At 33.3% G+C, this 19,702-nt stretch overlaps 1 protein-coding gene across 2 annotated transcripts in view; it reads left to right on the top strand.

Annotated features, from left to right (window-relative positions):
• Positions 1–19,279, top strand: part of LOC144453936 (mitochondrial 10-formyltetrahydrofolate dehydrogenase-like) — a 41,931-nt gene extending 22,652 nt beyond the window's left edge. For both annotated transcript variants that reach the window (XM_078145309.1, XM_078145316.1), the window contains exons 10-22: positions 980–1,124; positions 1,848–2,030; positions 2,509–2,573; positions 3,417–3,567; positions 4,225–4,295; positions 5,578–5,771; positions 6,801–6,894; positions 7,922–8,021; positions 8,641–8,739; positions 9,420–9,585; positions 9,897–10,002; positions 10,193–10,392; positions 16,689–19,279. In XM_078145309.1, the coding sequence (XP_078001435.1) occupies positions 980–1,124; positions 1,848–2,030; positions 2,509–2,573; positions 3,417–3,567; positions 4,225–4,295; positions 5,578–5,771; positions 6,801–6,894; positions 7,922–8,021; positions 8,641–8,739; positions 9,420–9,585; positions 9,897–10,002; positions 10,193–10,392; positions 16,689–16,744 (1,630 nt within the window). In that variant the 3' untranslated portion in view covers positions 16,745–19,279. The remainder of the gene's footprint in view (positions 1–979; positions 1,125–1,847; positions 2,031–2,508; positions 2,574–3,416; positions 3,568–4,224; positions 4,296–5,577; positions 5,772–6,800; positions 6,895–7,921; positions 8,022–8,640; positions 8,740–9,419; positions 9,586–9,896; positions 10,003–10,192; positions 10,393–16,688) is intronic.
• Positions 19,280–19,702: the final 423 nt, after the last annotated feature.

Raw genomic sequence — 19,702 nt, 5'->3', positions numbered from 1 at the left:
AGTATTTTACTGCTGACCCTAAACTTTATTTTACATATTCAAGAAAAAAATATTAAAATCACAATATTGTGAAGTCTTACAAGAAATATTGGATGTGGAAACTGAGTTCAACTTAAAAAGACAATATAAAACTGTTCTTCCTATCTGTAATAGCTGTACATCTGAATGTAAGAAATAGATAACACAGAGACCATTTGGAAAACAATGGAAAACCTGAACTAGACACTCACACATGAAAAAAATAAATGAAATTAAATAAAATAAAAAAGCTACCTACCCCACATATTTAAAATTTGAGCATATAAATCGGAACCACACAATCTGGGCAAATTGGTCTGAAATTTGGTGGGAACATTCTTAGGGGTGTGTAAATTAAAATTTGTTCATGACATGATGATTCCATCAGTAATATGCAAATCAGGGCTAAAAATGCGTCTTTTTGGTCAAAAATCTTTAATTCCAAAACTACTGAACAGATTGGGCTGAAATTTAATGGGGATGCATCTTGGTTTACCTCAATATTACTAGTGGTTCTGATCCCATGTACAAGGAAATGTGATTGCCATGGTTAAATTTGAGATTTGTCTATGAATCTTGTACTAGTGGTAGAACAGTGTCTATCTTTGCATGAGGTTCCTAGAAATGTTGAAATAATGCTGTTAACCACATGATAAGGTGACTGTGTATATGAACCTGTAAAGACACTTACAAACAACTTGATAATTCTAAGCTTACCTAAAGCAAGTGTAATACACCATGTGGCCATACAAATCAGCTTTATGTTAGTGGATCTAACTATATTCCTATCCATGACCTAACCATAACCCTAACTCCCTATAGCATGAATATAAACATACATCCATTGTACAGTTAGTCCTCTGTTCTACAATCATGCTGGTTAGCTCTTTTCTCTATCTATAAGGCTTGTGTCAAATTGTTATACCGGAATTTATGATCTTCTTTCCTCTTTGTTTATCAGACTTGTTGAAGAAGTCAAACAAAAGTGTAATGGTATTGAATTACAAAATGAAGATGTGTATATGGCTACAACATTAGAAGACTTTACACAGCTAGTAGTACGTAAAGGTAGAGGAGAAGGTGATGCAGAATTCACGTATGATGCTGTAAGTAGTTGTAGACACTCTTGTCTTTAATTCTCATGTAGTTTGTAGTGGTACAACTGAAGTGGTAATAGCATGAGTTATTCCACTGACTGACAAAATGTTAACTGTGAGATGTAATGTTTAAATAGATGATAAGTAACTTGAATCTATGATCTATGGTAAGTGGTAACTTTGCAATCAGATATTAAAGGGGAACACCACTCCAGGAAAAAGAGACAATTTCATAAACTATGGGTTCTAGAGAGTCGTTTCATGAGGTTACATCAACTACAATTACGTCCAATTTCAGGGAAGCATCAAGTTGATCTTGTGATTTTATAGGACATCTTTGCTATGTGCTATTGCATCATGGGAGTACGCAGAAAAAATGTATTCAAGTTCCACACTGAATCTCCATGATCCTGAGAGCCTATACCCTTGAGTGTAAAATATTTCATGAATATTCATTGTGTAACATGAATATATTATTTCTGCTATCTCCCATGATGCAATAGCCCATAGCAAAGATACATTGTAAATGCACAAGATCAACTTGACATTTTTCTGAAATCACAAGTAATTATAGGTGATGTAAAATCATGAAATGACTCTCCAGCACCCATGGTTTATGAAAATGTCTCTATTTCCTGGAGTGGTGTTCCCCTTTAAATCTAGACTCCCACAGACCCATCATTCAATCCCATGTGATTTATGTTCTTATCATTTTGTTTATTTTATTTGCAGGTTGAAATGGATGTAAATAATATGAAATTGAAATTCCCTCATCAAATATTCATCAACAATGAGTTTGTTGATGCCATTGATGGTAACACATTTAATACTATTAATCCAAATGATGAATCTGTCATTTGTAAAATCAGCAAAGCAGCAGGTCCTGATGTACAGAAAGCAGTCAAATCAGCAAAGGTACGTACAGCTCCATGCAGTAATGTGTGATATGATTTGTATGCCTCAATATACACAACATAATCATGCCATTGTTTGAGATAGGAACAGTTAGAACACTTGCCAGGCAGATGAAGTTTATATTGCCAATGGTTGTAACATGAGAAATGTGTAAATGAGCTCAATTGGCAGTGTCAATGACAATACCAGTTACAAAATAAACATGTGCCTTGTCAATTGTCAATTACACTGTCAATATGACGCACTAAGTAGCTGGTAATATCAGTAAGGAGTCATCCGGAAAATTTGTACCATACCTGTAATATACAAAAAAATAGTACCTTTAATGTAAATCATGAATTTTACAAAATACTGTCAAAAGTTTGGTAATCTGACCTGAATCACAATACAACAATCAACAGATGCGTTTTCCTCACTTTTGAGTGAGAAAGTGGTCATCATACCATTTTTTGAAAACTATTTTTTGTTGTTTACGTAGGCTGCCTTTGAAGAAGGAGAATGGGGTAAAATGAATGCCAGGGATAGAGGCAAGCTTATGTACAGGTATGTGTTTACTCTATATTGGAATAATTTGATAACATATACTAGATAGTATGATATTGGATAGAAGGAGTATTCTGTAACTCATTTTACTAATTTAAACCAGCTTGCAATGTATGCCTATTCTGATTACTTCAGCTTGTTGTTAAAGATTATCTGTTTGCTTCTCATGATATAACTTTCAAAAAAAGCTTGACCAGAGTACAAGCTTCAATATAGCAATGAATTCATTATAACATACCATTTTCATGTTTCCCAATTAATTCATTATAACATACCATTTTCATGTTTCCCAATGAATTCATTATAGCACACACCGTTTTCATGTTTCCCAATGAGTTCTTTATAAAGAGATTGAAGTCTAACTGAATCATACAATGTCAGTCCTGTTTACAGACAAATCAGAAGAAAAAAAATTGATGTAGAAAATTGTTTGCCAGATATTGTTCACCAGAAATTGATTAAATTACCACCTAAAAATATTGCATTGTAAACTGAAATTTAGTTGACAGCTTTTGACTCAATTATAATTTGAAAACCCATAAGTCGACGACTCATGTGCTGCATATGTTTGTAGAATTGTTATTTGTTTGACAAGGGGGGATTTATTCCTTTCACAATGGTGTTACATTCATAATCAATCCCTATAATTCATGTTTCCATGATTACCACTATATGGAATAAGAGATAGATGTATGGAGAAAGTACTAAATCCTTCATAAGCCATCTTACTATAGCTGTATAACATAAACTTGCTGTGTCTATCCCAATAGGATGATTTACTTTTACGCTTCAATGAATTCTTTCAGTCAGAGATTATATCGTGTTTTTTCTTGTTGCTCCTAGGTTAGCAGACTTGATGGATGAACACAAAGATGAACTAGCTACATTAGAAAGCATAGATTCTGGTGCTGTATACACATTAGCACTGAAAACACACGTAGGAATGTCTATTGATACATTTAGGTACTTTGCAGGATGGTGTGATAAAATCCAGGTTTGTACCAATTGCATACTTCTCTGTATCATCATTGTGCTAACAAAGTTATCACCAAGTTTAATGTAGTTGTGTCCTTATCCTACTATGCATTGCACTTTATGAATTCACTGTTACAAATTGGCTGATTAGATGCAGATTACAGGAAATATCATTTGTGCTCCAGCAGACAAATTGTTACTGAGTTAGCATAGGCAATGAACACATGCATTATACTACTATGAGAAAGTCCTACAATTGATTCATTCAAGACAAAATATAAGAAAGTTTCATTTTATTTAGTGATATAAATATTTGTAAACATGGTGACAGTATGTAAGTGAATATAGGTGATGCAGTCTTACATTCTGTAGCAGTTAGGATGTAAAAAAACTGAAGAAAATTTAAACATGATTTCCACTTATTTTGGCGTTTGTGTCGTATATGTCTGTTTATCATAATAACTACTATTATTATAAAACATACTGAAAACATCTACACCACAACAATGTTGTCTTATCCTCGCCAGTTCTAAACTCTATGCTTTCAACTCATGAACTGATATGGCTGACAAAATCTACAATTTCTGATTGTAATTCAGTTTTGAATTATTTGTAAATTTTGTATATTGAAATTTGATTTTGAATGGCTTATTTTTGACTTGTCATATTTCACTAGGGTGTTACAATTCCAATTAACAACGCAAGACCCAACCGAAACCTGACCTACACAAAGAGAGAACCTTTGGGGTAAGTACAGATCTGTATGTATGTATTCAAAGAATGTATTCAAACTATTAAGGATTGTGTTCAGATTTAGAACTGTGCAGTGAAGTGATAGCATCTTTGAGGAAACACAAAACTGTATTATCAATTTCCAGCATAAAGCATGACATGAAACATAATCACAGTTATTAATATTACCCTAGCCATTACATTTTAGTTTATTTCTGAAGATTAGTCTTACCAATAAAAATGTACAATTTTATTTTCATAATTGAAGTATTAAGTATGGTAGACGTGATAATTGTAAAACTAAGCCTCCATCACAGGGGTGTATTTAATATTTCATAATTAACATAACTATAAACTAGATGTTTGTATTATGTAAAGGTCAAAATACTAAATATAGAACAGTAATTACTGTTAAGTTAACTGTTGTGATTTTATGTCTTTGGTATGCTGATGCCATTTAATGATATAAGATTGGGTAGTCTGCCAAGTCACGTTGAGTCAGGTAACCAAAATAGTATAAATTAGGATTGTGTAGAAACTTATATAGAGTTGGAGGTTTTTGAGTCAATTCGGTTTTTGTCTTCTTTTTTTTTAGAAAACATGTAAATAACTCATATTTGTTACTGTCACTATGAAGTTAGCATTTCAAATGTCCTTAAAGTTGACCATGCGGCAATGTTTTTCTTTATATAGTTTGGTGACATTTTTCCAAAATCTGTAAAAAAATAAATAAAATAAAATAAAAATTCCTCTGTATATACCTTAATATGAGTATCATTTTGTTTGTTGGGTATTGGATATGGATATTCAAGTGTGACTGTCATACTTGGGGTATCTACACAAACGCTTGCGGTGTTTTTTGCATAATACTTTCAAAAGTAAAGTCTGAAAGTGCAGCAGAAAACAATGGCAAGAACAAATGTGTAAATGCCCTAAGTACTGCACCTACCCTGGCACCCATGCTCCATCGTGTTCTGTTTATTACATATCTATCTAGAAGAGCAGAATTTTGGAAAATATAACACAACCATGTATCCTGTTAGTGTGGATGCCATTGTGGTCTCTAACTAAACCACCAAATAGGAACTAGACTATGTATCCATGTGATTTAGTGTACATTGGGCAATTGTGCATTGTTCCTTTTCATACATGTATGCAATATATATAGGTTTCAGTATTGTACTGCAGTGTAAATACCATGGTAGTGTTAGACATGCACTGATACAAGTAGTCACTGTTAATACATGTCATAATTATCGGCACATAAGACTAAATTCTGTCCATGCTTGCTCTACAGTGTCTGTGCCATAGTTATTCCTTGGAATTATCCATTGATGATGTTAGCATGGAAGATGGCAGCATGCATAGCCGCTGGTAACACAGTTGTACTCAAACCAGCCCAGGTCACACCATTAACTGCCCTCAAGTTTGCTGAACTTACTGTCAAGGCAGGCTTCCCACCAGGTGTTATTAACATCCTGCCTGGCTCTGGTAAGTTGAATTATTCTAAAACATAATACAACTATAGTAATTATTATTATTGTGAGGGAAAAAAAGTGTAGATATTGGTAGAGTTAACATTGATACAAGGATGTACTGGTGTGGACAAATGGGGGGGGGGGGGGGGGGGGGGCTCAGATTCCATGGAAAAGTTCACATACAGAGTTTGACATGTGGAGATTTCAGATGCATTGGTTTTCATACATCACAAATGTAAGTTGAATAGCTGAAGCAATCTGAGGTACATATAGCTTATGGCAAACGGTTTATGTTTAGAACAGTATAGTCTCGTGCTACCCTTCATGGAATCTTAAATCTCTCTTCATGTTAGGGGTTAGAGGTGATTTGATACCACATTGGCACCCAGAGTAAAAAGATATACATCTACAGATTTCACTGAAGTCATCTGACTTCTAACTGGTGTACCTAGACAATTTTATTAAGACTCACTGTATTTTATTTTTTAAAAATCATCAAGGCTTAGTGTGAAATGGGTTACCCAAGTCAATGTAAAAACAAACCATCTGTGATTGACATGTTTTATGCACATAGTGGAGAAAGTTGTGAAGAGTTTACTGTGTGTGTTCTATGTCTGAGGCCAGGAAGGATAACACACAACACAGTCTCTACATTTATAGTTATGACCTTGCAATCATACCATCACAATGTATATGTGTATATTTGAATACGTGTCATAATTTGAATGATCTCCATATTCTTTTATGGCAACTAATAAAAATCATTGATGCACTCACCAATAGCAGCATCCTGAGTGACCTTGTGTGACTTTCTAGTGAAAAGACTGCAAAGTTGTGGTTGTTCACTTTGTAAAACTTATCCTATATCAAGAATGATAAGACAAATTAAATTTGAATGTCTCCATTATGCTAAATATGATGTCATTAGAAAGGCTATAGGGAGTACACAAACAGATTCATTTAACCTATTAACTGTACATTGCAGCTGAGCTCAAACTGATGTGTCAAATTTGTCACCATCTTCCCCTTCTTAATTCACTAGGTGCCGTCGTTGGTCAAGCTATGTCAGATCACCCAGACATTCGTAAACTAGGCTTCACTGGTTCAACTCCAATTGGTAAACAGATCATGAAGAGGTAAGGCTTACTATAATACCTTAACTAAACTTTACACTTCATTAAACTCCAATAACTTCATGGAAAATGTTAGAGTTTTATTGAGAGTTGTCATTAGTGATGCTACGCTGATCTCATTCCATGAGACAAATCCATGGTTTTTATGTGCTTGATTTTATGGCTTAGCCTATCCTTAGTATGGCTGAGATACAAATAGTAGACATTACAGTGTTATTACACCGGTATTTTTATTGATTTAACTGGTTTGGATGAATACGTGGCTGTCCTTGTTGGACCATAAAATACGCACAGACAACTTTTAGTGCATCAAATTGATTTTGACTAGTTGTGATACCTTTGGGACCAGCACTAGATGAAATAAAAATTGCATCATGGTTGAAGTTTCTTTTTATCTTTTAAAGTGTAGCAAAGAAAAGGTTTCCTTTTTAAAAAAACAAAGCAGTTCATTCCACTTTTGAAAAAATTACAATTTTCGTGAAAATAAAAGTAAGACAAAAGACACAATATTTGTTTTTAATATTGAAAATTACAATGTTTCGCAATGAATTTGCAAAAGTACAAAAATGCATTTAATGATTACAGGGTGTTTTACCAAACTACAATCATTTACATTTATTATTAAGGTGCAAGATGTTTAAATTTGTTCTCCTTCTATGTTCATTTTCAGTGTATTATACTTGTGTGTATTGTAGGACTTATTCAAATATTGTCAATGCATTATGAAATTTTTTGTTTTGAGTGACGTCTCAAAACTTTTGATATAACAGTATTATATTCCTAATGGCATTAGATATCTCAACCAATCTACTTTGAAGCGAGTGAAATAAAAAAATTGTAAAATGCATTTACAGATAACACACTTTATCAATCTCAATTTAATATGATGAAGTAGATATTGAAGAGGTATATAACTTATAACCTTTACAAGTGATGACATTATCATCCATCCTTTCAATAATCACAAAAAAATAATTTGAACTCCTTACTCAGATGTTGTAAGTTTGTTCCCTTTCTTTTTGATCTTCAGTTGTGCAGTTAGTAATCTGAAGAAAGTATCATTGGAATTGGGCGGCAAATCTCCTCTTGTCATTTTCAGTGACTGTGAGTTAGACAAGGCTGTCAGAAATGTAAGTTGTTAATCTTGTTTAAAGCTGATATGCTTTCACGCCTTTATGACTGTCTCTTTCATTTAAAGTGAATAACGCCCCCAGTGTTGAAAACATGATTGTAGACTGTGTTCTCCTACTGTCTATTTCATTTTGAGTGAATAGTGCCCTCAGTGTTGAAAAACGTGATTTCTGGATTACTGTATTGAGCTATACTGTGATGGTGGTCTTCCTTCTCAATGATGAATTTAATAGCTTACAATTGTCTTAGAAAGAGGGAATGTGGTGATTGAATCATGCACAAGATGCAGTTTTCTTGCTAAACTTGTACCATGTCTACTGACAAAGATTTGTGCAAATGATACAACCAGGACTGGTAGCTAGTCTGATTCTTCCCACATCAGTTTACAGTTCTATATTCAACTCTGTAATAATTTGATAAAAATAGAGTACACATATCTAGTCATATAAGACATTTGTTATATATAATCCCTGAAATTTTGCTTTTATTTTCTGAGACCCTGTATATTTTGACAGCTTAACTCTTAGACAATAAGATGTATTTAGTGATGACACTTTTTTCATCTTCTTCCTTGTCAGTGTCTAGATAATAACTGACATTTCCTATGTATATTTTCAGGGATGTGGTGCTGTATTCTTTAACAAAGGTGAAAACTGTATTGCCGCTGGACGTCTCTTTGTAGAAGAATCTATCCATGATGAATTCGTCCAGAAAGTGGTAAGTTTGATAGTAAACAGACTAGGGATAATGAGAAATTCTCAGTACCTGCAATAGTTTTTTTACCTTATGCTAGAGGGTCAAAATAGAACAAGAAGGTTGACTTATTCTCACGCGTGCCTATAGTAATCTGTGGAGCGGTAGTTACGGTGTCAACCAAGAAATTAAATGTTCGTTATTTTTATGATGCGCATAGGCAGTAATATTCTATTTCAGGTACCAAGAATTGAGAGTAAAAGTTGTGGCACTTAATATGAGTATAAGTGTTAGAGCTGGCTGTAGAGCAAATCAGGCATCTATTAGAGCTAAAAAGTCAACGCTTTGTCCAAGATGAAAGGAGTTGTACTGTAGTCAGATAAAATGGATTAAAACTGGAAGATTTACATTGGAAATGAATTTAGATATTTCAACAATTAAAAAATATTTATCTTTATTCTCTTCCTTTTGCTGATTTGTTGTTGTTGTTGTTGTTGTTGTTGTTGTTGTTGCTGTTGCTGCTGTTGTTGTTGTTGTTGTTGTTGTTGTTGTTGACATACATTAGAGGAAATTCTGTTTAGATGTTACCATGATTGGCATTTAGATTGTGATGGTAATGCCCTTGAAATTGTTTGTGCTACAGTCAGTTAGCCATGGTTTGTCATGAAGTTCACATTGTATTGTTCATCTGTTGTGATTTGTAGATTGAGGAAATCAAGAAGATGAAAATTGGTGATCCATTAGACAGATCTACAGCACATGGACCTCAGAACCACAGAGCTCATCTAGAGAAACTTGTTGAATATTGTGAGATTGGTATCAAAGAGGGCGCTACATTAGTGTATGGCGGTAAACAAGCAGATAGGCCTGGTAAGTACTATCTCAATCTTCTTTCTACCTTTTAGTTTTTGTCTGCTTTCCAATCAAAGGCTGATACTAAATTGAGTCCTCCAAATGGTCATTTCAACCACGTCTATCTGGTTATCCAGTGAACCTTTCCACTCAATGATAAGGGCAGTTTCCTCAGCACTTTTAATTGATATTTTATCAATTGTCTAGGTGATCAGTTAGCTATGCACATAAACTGTGTCTGGGTATATCGCCCTCTAGCAACGATTTCATAGTTTCTTTTGTTTTCAGTGGAATTTACGGAAAACAACGTTCTCTTCATTTCCCACTAGGCTTGTTCATGGAACCAACAGTTTTCACTGATGTTCATGACAACATGATGATTGCAAAAGAAGAGTCCTTTGGCCCTATTATGATTATCTCAAAATTCAAAAATGGGTAAGTGAATCTTATGAACAATTTGTTTTTCATCTTTCACTGTGATATTCTTCAGAATCACTAACCTTCACAAAAATGATCTGTTGTCATTAGGTTAGATGAATATTATAAAGTCTAAAATCTAAAAGAGATGAAATGTTCATGTTTTAGAACAACTAGAGAAAACTTTTGTTTTTGTAAATATTCACAGCGACATTGATGGTATGTTAAAGAGTGCCAATGCTACTGAGTTTGGTCTTGCATCTGGAGTGTTCACCAAAGACATGTCTAAAGCCCTGTATGTAGCTGACAAATTAGATGCTGGTACAGTGTTCATGAATTGTTATAATAAGACTGATGTTGCAGCACCATTTGGTGGATTCAAACAATCTGGTTTTGGCAAAGATCTTGGTAAGTAGCAGGCTCATTTATAAATTTCTATATACAAATTTTACTTCAACATCTATGCAGATTGAATATGTTAAAGTATATATTTTGAAAGAGTCATAATTGAAAACTTAATAATGTAGTTCATGTTAGTTTCATTCACAATTTATTATACATTTTTTGAATAAGGTATGCATTGTAATAATATTAGCGTCTATTGGAACTATAACTGTAAGTTATTGCGTTGAATTGAATAAGCTGTTTTTAGCACAACTGAACTTGTTCAGTAGTGCTATAGGGATCGCCCGGCGTCTGTCTGTCTGTCTGTGTGTGTGGATGTGTGTGTGTGTGTGTGTGTGTGTGTGTGTGTGTGTAAACAACTTAAAGTCAAAAACCGCTGAACCGATTGCCACGATATTTGGTGGGTCCATTACTTTGGGTGTCTAGTTGGGAAATTGTTCAAATCAAAATGATCGCATCACAGGTGTGTGATTTGGGTCAAAAAATGTGATTTTTGGTCAAAAAACTTAAACTCAGAAACTACTGGGGAGATTGGTGCGAAATTTGGTGGGAACATTCTTAAGGGGGTGTAAAGTAAGATTTGTTCATGACGGGATGATTCCATCAGTGATATGCAAATTAGGGCTAAAAATGTGTCTTTTTGGTTAAAAATCTTTAATTCTAAAACTACTGAGCAGATTGGGCTGAAATTTAATGGGAATGTATCTAGGGATGTATGGACGAAGAAATATTAAGCATACCATGATTCCATGAGTGATATGCAAATTAGGTGTAAAAATGTTCATTTTTGGTCAAAAACTTATATCTCAAAAAGTACTTGGTCAATTAGTCTGAAACTTGGCAAGATGTTTCTGAAACTGTTATATTCTGCAGATTTTCTTAAAAACATTTTGACAAAATTGGCCCTAGCAACCATGACCACACCCTTTAGCAACAACCAAATGGCAGTATATTTTGGTCAAATAACAACATCATCTGGTAAGCAAGTGAGTAAACATTCAAAAAATGTATGCAAATACCCTAGCAACCATGACCACGCCCATAGCAACAGCCAAACGGTGGTGTATTTCACAAAGATAACAATAGGGTTTAATAGATAATTGAATAAACATCCAAAAAATGTATGTAAATTTGCATAGCAACAAGACCACGCCCATAACAACAGCCAAATAATCACGTATATTGCAAAGATAACAACAGGAATAGAAAGACAGATGAATAAACATTCAAAAAATGTATGCAAATACCCTAGTAACCATGACCACGCCCATAGCAACAGCCAAACGGTGGTGTATTTCACAAAGATAACAACAGGGTTTAATAGACAATTGAATAAACATTCAAAAAATGTATGTAAATTTTCCTAGCAACAAGACCACGCCCATAGCAACATAGACTAGCATATGGATAAACATTTTTAAAAACTACAGTTGTGTTACAACGCCATTGGCGGTATTTTTCATCTCGTGGCAGTGGCAGATCTCATGAGATCCCACATGAGCCATTGCATCCATAGCAACCACTTGAGGGTGGTCAAGCTGAAAGTGTCAAATGCTTAGCAACACTATTGTTCTCAACATCATCACACATGGCCATGACGAAAGCTTGACCACGATCACGTTTGACAACCGTTGTTACTAGGCATATTTGCATATCTCATGAGATCTGCAACAAAACATAAACTACCTTATTGAATTGAATGTACTGTAGATGAAATACACACTGAGTGAATATCCAGTTACTTTTTTCCTCGAAAAATTTGTCAGTGTTGTCCTTAAAAAAGAATCATTAACATCCTTCATCCTCATGGGTACAAGGTCCAGACAAAATTACAAAGAACTTTGATATTCATTCTGTTTTTAAAAATTGTAGCTTTCCGATTATCCAACAAATTCAAGCAGGCTTATCAAATTTATGTATAGATTTTCTTTGCAATATTTTATATCTCGTCTGAAATTTGCATAGTGACATATTTAGTGTTTAATTAATTTGAGAATGAAAACTGGTTTGAGCATAGTGTCAAGGAGTTCTTTTATGTACATGTATATTTAGTATGTAGTATATTGATAAAATTGTACTGTTAGAAAATAAACTACAATATAGTATTGTTACTTTACACCATATGGTGTTAACTGCAATAAATCTACTTGAATTGAATATACTACTAACTCTACAGTTCTACTTATGTAGTTGAGTTGAAAATATCACATGTAAGTGGGAAAAAAATTCCTACTTTTGTGCACTTTTAAGCTGCAAGGTTTTTATAACAATCTAACCTTTGGATTAAGTTTACAATGGTGTCACTTCAAGTACTCGTTTATTTTTCACCTTTTGTTAGTGGCATACCCTGGATAGAATGAAAGTGGTAATTTGATGAGATATTAGCAATTTCAAGTCTCTGTATCACCAAAGGATACACAAATACAGTTGATAATGTCATTTGGGATTACCCAAAACTAACCCATCTTTATTCATTAACTCACATATTTATGTCATTGTGTACGTTGACAGGTTCATGTCCATTAAAAAATCACTATATGCTTCACTTTGACTTGTGTTTCATACATGTACACATAATGAAATCTTTGTGTATTCAAAGTAAATAGAAATAATTAGTTATTTTGGAATTTGGAATTTAAGAAACTGTGAAACATCAAGGGAAATAATTTATGCCCTCTTTGTTTGCAATTAAGAAATAATTGACTACCTAGACATTTAAAACAGCACTAGCACGAACTTTCTAAATTGAAAACTAGTTTTAAAAGAAAAAAAAACAATATAATAATAATAATAATAATAATTTATTTATAAAGCGTCAGTATCCACACAAAAAATTTGATCAAAGACGCTGTAAGCAATTCATACAATATAAATAACACTTAAAAAGCAGTTTTAAAAAGTAAAGTTTTAACATTGGATTTAAAAGCAGATAAGGTAGGTGACTGATGGATGTTGAGTGGGAGATTATTCCAGAGAGTGGGGGCAGCAACACTAAAAGCACGATCACCATATGTCTTATAGTGCGGGCATATGGCAGATTTTTGGGTTTCGTGTGAAATTCATGTTAATTTTTGCCAACATATATCATTGTGTTCCCCATCATCTGAGCAATTAAAAAATATATGTTGGCAATTTTTATTTCAATATTAAGGGTAATTTTTGCAGCAATTTCATAAATGATGTAAAATCATGGTTTTTCTGTATATTGATGGCAAATTAAAATATGTGAACTGTACGATTGCTTTATATCTGTATAAATGTACTTATGGGCATCCTGTAGACTATAAACTTGTAAACTGTTGTATAATTTTGTATATTAATCACAATATTATAAATTCTGGCTTCTTTATTTGCATATTATTTGCATATTAAGTATGATTCTTCCGGTTTATTTGATTTCCTGTTTTGTTTTATGTTGCTAATTGCTATTCTTTTAAAAATGTATGCCAACCATGAATTATTTCAGTTACTATGAATACTCTGGTTGGTTTAGGGAGCCTTCAGTATTTACAGGGGGGAGGAAATCACACATGGTCTGTTAAGAAAACATGACCCCCCCCCCAATTCTCCATTCGTAAAAAGTGACCCTCCCCTTTGTCCCATTGTGTAAAACATGACCCTCCCCATGACAACTGCATATACTGATCGTTAATCAATATTCCCATTATATGTATACATACAACGTAAATGATTTTGACTCTGTATTGAAAGCAATATTTGGATATACTACTATTGCAGGAGTTATATAGAAACGCCTGTGATCAGAATGGAAAAAAGTCTACTTCTTATCACTATCAAACTGACAAATATTGATACAAAAACAACACCGGGCACCCCTCTGATGTAGGTTCATGCACATACATGTACTTGTCTGTGGTTCACACGACTCTTTTATCAGTTTGTCTGTGTCTGTGAATGTTTGTCATGTTGTAACATAACATTCGAGTGTAAGCTTATATAATGCAACGTAATAGTCTGTCTGGTCCTAAAAATAAACTTTCAGTGTATAGATTATATGTTGAGTTTTGGGCGAAAAATCGCCAACACACATGACAATACATCAAAACATATACTAGTACACGACATGCAAGTTGTCTGCAATGAATAATCACAACAGATGTGATCGTGGAGTTTGTATTATAGCAATTCCGTGTACGGTCCTTTTCGAAATCTCTTGAACGGATTTTGAAATCTACACAACAGAAGTCGCTTTTTATCAAGTGTACATACACACATTAATATATTCCTTTTCAGATCTGGCATCTGGTTTAATACGCATCTACACATGTAGTATTGAATCATTGGCAGGTACATAGAGTCCAAGTTTAGGTCTACACAAAATTTGAAATTTTACCTTTCAATATTAGCATACAAGTTACATAAATTGGACCTCTTGCAAATATTAGATAGAAAAGAAACATCACTCAGTAAAATACCTTTAGAAACCTTCAGAATGTTTTACCCCCACTTGAGATACTTTCGAGAGCAATGGAAAAAGTCAATATGGCAGCTACTTTAGAACATTTTTGTTATTTGTTCTGTATGCAGTTCTCCCTCGGCCCTCTATGTTCTGTAGAAATATCATGTTAAAAAGTAAATGTATCGTTGTTAAAGGCATTTCATGAGTGTTCATCAATTTCCCACTTTGCAATGGTGTCAAAAGTCTTCATATACTGAATTTATCATCTTTATTTTATACTATATTGTCCTTTATCCTGTTTTATTTTAGAATTTCGATGAAATAACGTAATCAAATGTAACAGCGGAGAACACGTCTATTCATGTTGTTCCTTGAACATGTTGAATTGACATGTAACTCCAACCAAATAGCTATACTAGTAGAAACGTAGACAATGCATACGACACAATGGCGTGAGTGAGAGTCTAGACAGTAGTTTTGAATAAAAATAATTGGGTCTATTCACTCGGATACATAACTTTGTATAGTAACCATTCAATTGATGCTATGCTATTGATCAAATATATGTTTATATCAGAAATCAAGCAGAAATGTATATGTATGGAAAAGTCATCAAGAAAAAAATGTATCATTTCATGAGAAATATTACAGAAAGGGGGAATAACTTATTTAGAAAGAAATAGATTGTGAAATACTGAACTAAAATGAAATATTAACATTAGTTAAGATGGACTAGATGAAATAGGGATCATTAAATTTTACTACTGCTATCTGAATATCTTGATTCTCCATTAATGCACAGTGTTAGGACTTGAACAACGTATGTGCAGAGAATGGTGGAAATGGAATGTCTAACTGCCATCTATGTAATCATTCATATACAATTTCAATATAGAATTTCATCTCAGTTTCATCTAAAATTACAGCAAGCGGTCACCAGGATTCATTTGCACACTGGTACCATAAACTTATTTTGTTACAAAGTAATTTCCTGTCTTGATATTCACATTATAATGATCAATTCCAAACCAGTCAGCAGTCAGTTACATTATTGATTCCATCACTTCGAACTCACTCTGTGCTAAGTCATTATAGTTTGTCATTTATTTCACACCAGGTTATACAATATAAGGCTCTATTAATGTACAAATGGAGCAAACAGTATAGATCATTTACTATATGACCCCATTTTAGTAGAATGTAACTAGCATGCTACCTAGTGTAATAATACTGGATTGCACCTTGTTTGTACAAGACACAGTAACAATATCTGGAGAGCAGACATACATGCACTTTTTTATCTTTTTTTTCAATGACACATGGTAGTTGTGTTTGGAAAAAAAATACACTTGTAATCTTATTTTCTATAGCACACAGTAGTAATTCTTTATGAAAAAAAAATAATTTTATTTTGTTTTGTATTTAACACAGTAACAATATCTGAAAAACAACACATGCACTCTTGATCTTATTTTGTATTTAACACACTACAGTAACAATATCAGGAAAAAAAACTCTTACACTTTTCATCTAGTTTGCTACAGCGCACAGTAATGTCTGAAAAAAAAATACTTGTTTGATCTTGTTTTGTGCAACACAGTAACTCATATTTGGTCGAGTAATATGTAGACAGGGTATTCTTACTTTAATACAACATACAATGTGTGTCTGAAATGTTACATTGAGCATTCAAAATACCCCCCCCCCCCCCAGCCCCTCAGAATTTTATATTTTATTCAATATATAGATTGATTGATCAATAGATTGGTTGACTGACTTATTTTATAATACTCAAGTTACTGATTGGTTGGTTGGTTGGTTGGTTGACTGATTTATCAATTGATTGATTGATTGATTGATTGATTTTGTATCTTCACAGGACAAGAGGCCTTGAATGAGTATCTGAAGACAAAGACTATCACAGTAGAATACTAAAGTAACAACATTGTTCTACCAAAGGGTGATAGAAAACAATCCATATGGTCTTTTATGCTCAACTCAAAATCACAAACTCTTACACACCAGCAAATATGAAGTGTAAATTTTAGTCCTACCACCAATGCTTTTAGACAGAAGATTTCTATTTTGAATATAGTTTAATATTAGTGATGTCAGCTCTCTCACCAATCTATTTGGGTTGTATTATTTCTTAATTTTTATTTAGTTTTGGTGTGATTTATTTTATTTCCCAGTGTTCTGTTCTAAAATGAATACTATCTTGTACTAAGCTTGAACTGCCGAATAGCTCAATTTGTATGAAGTTCCAGCAGCCGAAGTACCTAATACATGTGCTTGATGAGTTAATGCCGATAAATAAATCTCCTATCTACATATCAAATTTATTTCCAAGGTTTTTGCTCGTAAATTGTTTGTTCTAGTGCTGTTTGGACAAGGCAAGGCATATGAATTATTTAGTAGAAGCATATATATTACAATAGGTAATTTTTATACAGGTGAACATTTTCTGCAAAATCTAGTTTACAATCTAACATACAAATTGGTTGAAAGATGGACGACCATATGATATACATATAATGTTGATATGAGATAGAGCTTTGTGTGGAAATTTAGAATTCAAGGATAGTGATGTTTTACGAAATGTATGAATCTATTACAGCAAACAATACAAGTGTTTAGACACAGTCAGCAGATCACATACATGTAGGACTATCAAAAATATGTGTTAAAATCTTGTCGGCTACTAGTATTTTCTTGTTCAATCATATGGATCCCACAAGTATCATCCCATAGGGCTGAACCCAACTAATCTATGCTCAGATATGAACTGAGACAACAGAATCAACTTGCATTGTAAAAAAATCATTATCATTCAGAAAAAGGCAGGATTTTGAGATGTATAAAATGAGTCTAGGCAACAGTTAGCAATTACCATAAACATGGCATGTCAAGATTTGTAGATTAACTTTAAATAAAACTTAACAGATCAGTACCAGTAACAATGTATATATCACATAACAGACACAAACAGGCATCTATTAAAACTCTGCAGCTTCGCACTGACATATTTGATCAATTTGAAATTGCTTCATCTATGTATCAGAAATCCAGCCGTATTTAACCATATCTGATAACACAGAGCAGTGGTTCAAATTCTGCTGTGTTCAGACTGATCAATTTGATTGGTCTATTGATTGATTGATTGAACTCAAAAAAAGAAGGTCAAATATTGAAGCATTCTGTTGTACAGATGTATGTTCACAAAGGCAGCAATAACTGGAAGTTGTAGATAATCAAATAGTAGTCTTCCGAGTATGTTACGTACAGGATAGAATAAAGATAGAATGACAGTTTAAAAACCTAGAATTTAGTACACTGTTAACATTTGTTCCCTGTGCCAAACATTTAGAGTTCTGTAGTTTCACTGTATCCTGTAAAATGCAATCATTGGCAGTGCTCCAAACATTCTGCTTACCCTTGAAGTAGAACTTGAGGTGGGGGAGGCAACATAACCATTGATGGCACGCCAAACATGTAAGCAGAACATTGTGAGGGTGGGGAAGAGACACCAATGACTTTATTTTACAATCTTTAGATTCATCTGCTTGACGTAGTGTTTGGCTACCCAAACAGTGCATGGAGTTGGCAGATTACAAAGAAAATATGCCAAAAGAAATATTGAATTGTCAGTTGGTAAGCTTTTAAGTGTTGGCTTTATTTTAAATGTTAAACCTTTTGTAAGGTATGAAAGGCCAGAAGGGAAAGTGACACCATAAGCTGAGTTGTTGCTTATAGTAACACAATTCTGACACTTTCTCCTAGCTTTTTATAAATTTTACTAATTATCAATATTGCTTTTATGTTATGCAAACTTGTTCCTTCCAACAGTATTTTATGTAATGGTTCTTATTTTGCTTCATATCATAAAAATATAACTTGTTTTACACAGAAATAACATTTGATAGCAATTTGACCTACTGTATTCAGTGATTACTGGCTTGCTTTCTAATACATGTATGTGACATTTATTTGTCTTTTAGGGCATTGTTTTAGCGTATTGTGATGTCTGCATCTAATATTATGCAAAAAACCACAAGCCCTTATGAGAAATTACTGTATGCAAAGTATTTGATATGAGGACAAGAAGCATAATAATAATATTAATAATATATAATATATGAAATTCTGTGCAATATTCCCTCATTTATCTCTCTTGATTACAAAAAACGCCTTTGGTAGACTCAGTGATCGTTGGTAGTGTTATCGGATTGTAGATACTGTTGAGTATGAAGTCATTCTTTGTGTGGAAAGCGAAAGAGTTCAAATTTGTACAAACTATGCCTGTACAGTCAATTTCAAGTTCAGTGTTTTAGTCTTTGATATTTGAAATGATATCAGTTTAGAGAAACAGTATTTTTGAGTGTTTTAAAACATTAGCCATTTTTGTGCAGGTTTTTAACATTGAGAGTTTCTTCTGCTGAGATAGTATGATTTAAACCATGATTGAACAATAAAACAACAAATACATAAATAGAATAAGAGTAGTTGTGTGGTTTTACTTTTTACCCCCAAGAGATGTCCTAAAAGTATGTCATGCAAAACAGACTATTCATTCACATTTCTATCATGTGAGATATATGGATGAGTGAACAAGTATTTACATGTAAATGTGTTGTGTTGTGTCTGTCTGTCTGTCTGTCTGTCTGTGTGTGTGTGCATCTCTGAAATGAAAATGATTATTTTCCTTTCCATTTCAATTAAATAGAACTTTTATATTTGCTATATTGATAGCTTGTTACCTCACTAAGTATCTTTATTATGTAGGAAAAGCAGTATTTCAACATATTAAAAAGATACCCTACATCATTTCTATCAGGATGGTCACATTATTTTATTGCAAAAGTATATTTTTTATTTAAACTTTTCTCTTGTTAC

The sequence above is a fragment of the Glandiceps talaboti genome, chromosome 1 (assembly GCF_964340395.1).
Source record: "Glandiceps talaboti chromosome 1, keGlaTala1.1, whole genome shotgun sequence".
Taxonomy (NCBI): domain Eukaryota; kingdom Metazoa; phylum Hemichordata; class Enteropneusta; family Spengelidae; genus Glandiceps; species Glandiceps talaboti.
This window is presented reverse-complemented; position numbering and strand designations above follow the sequence as displayed.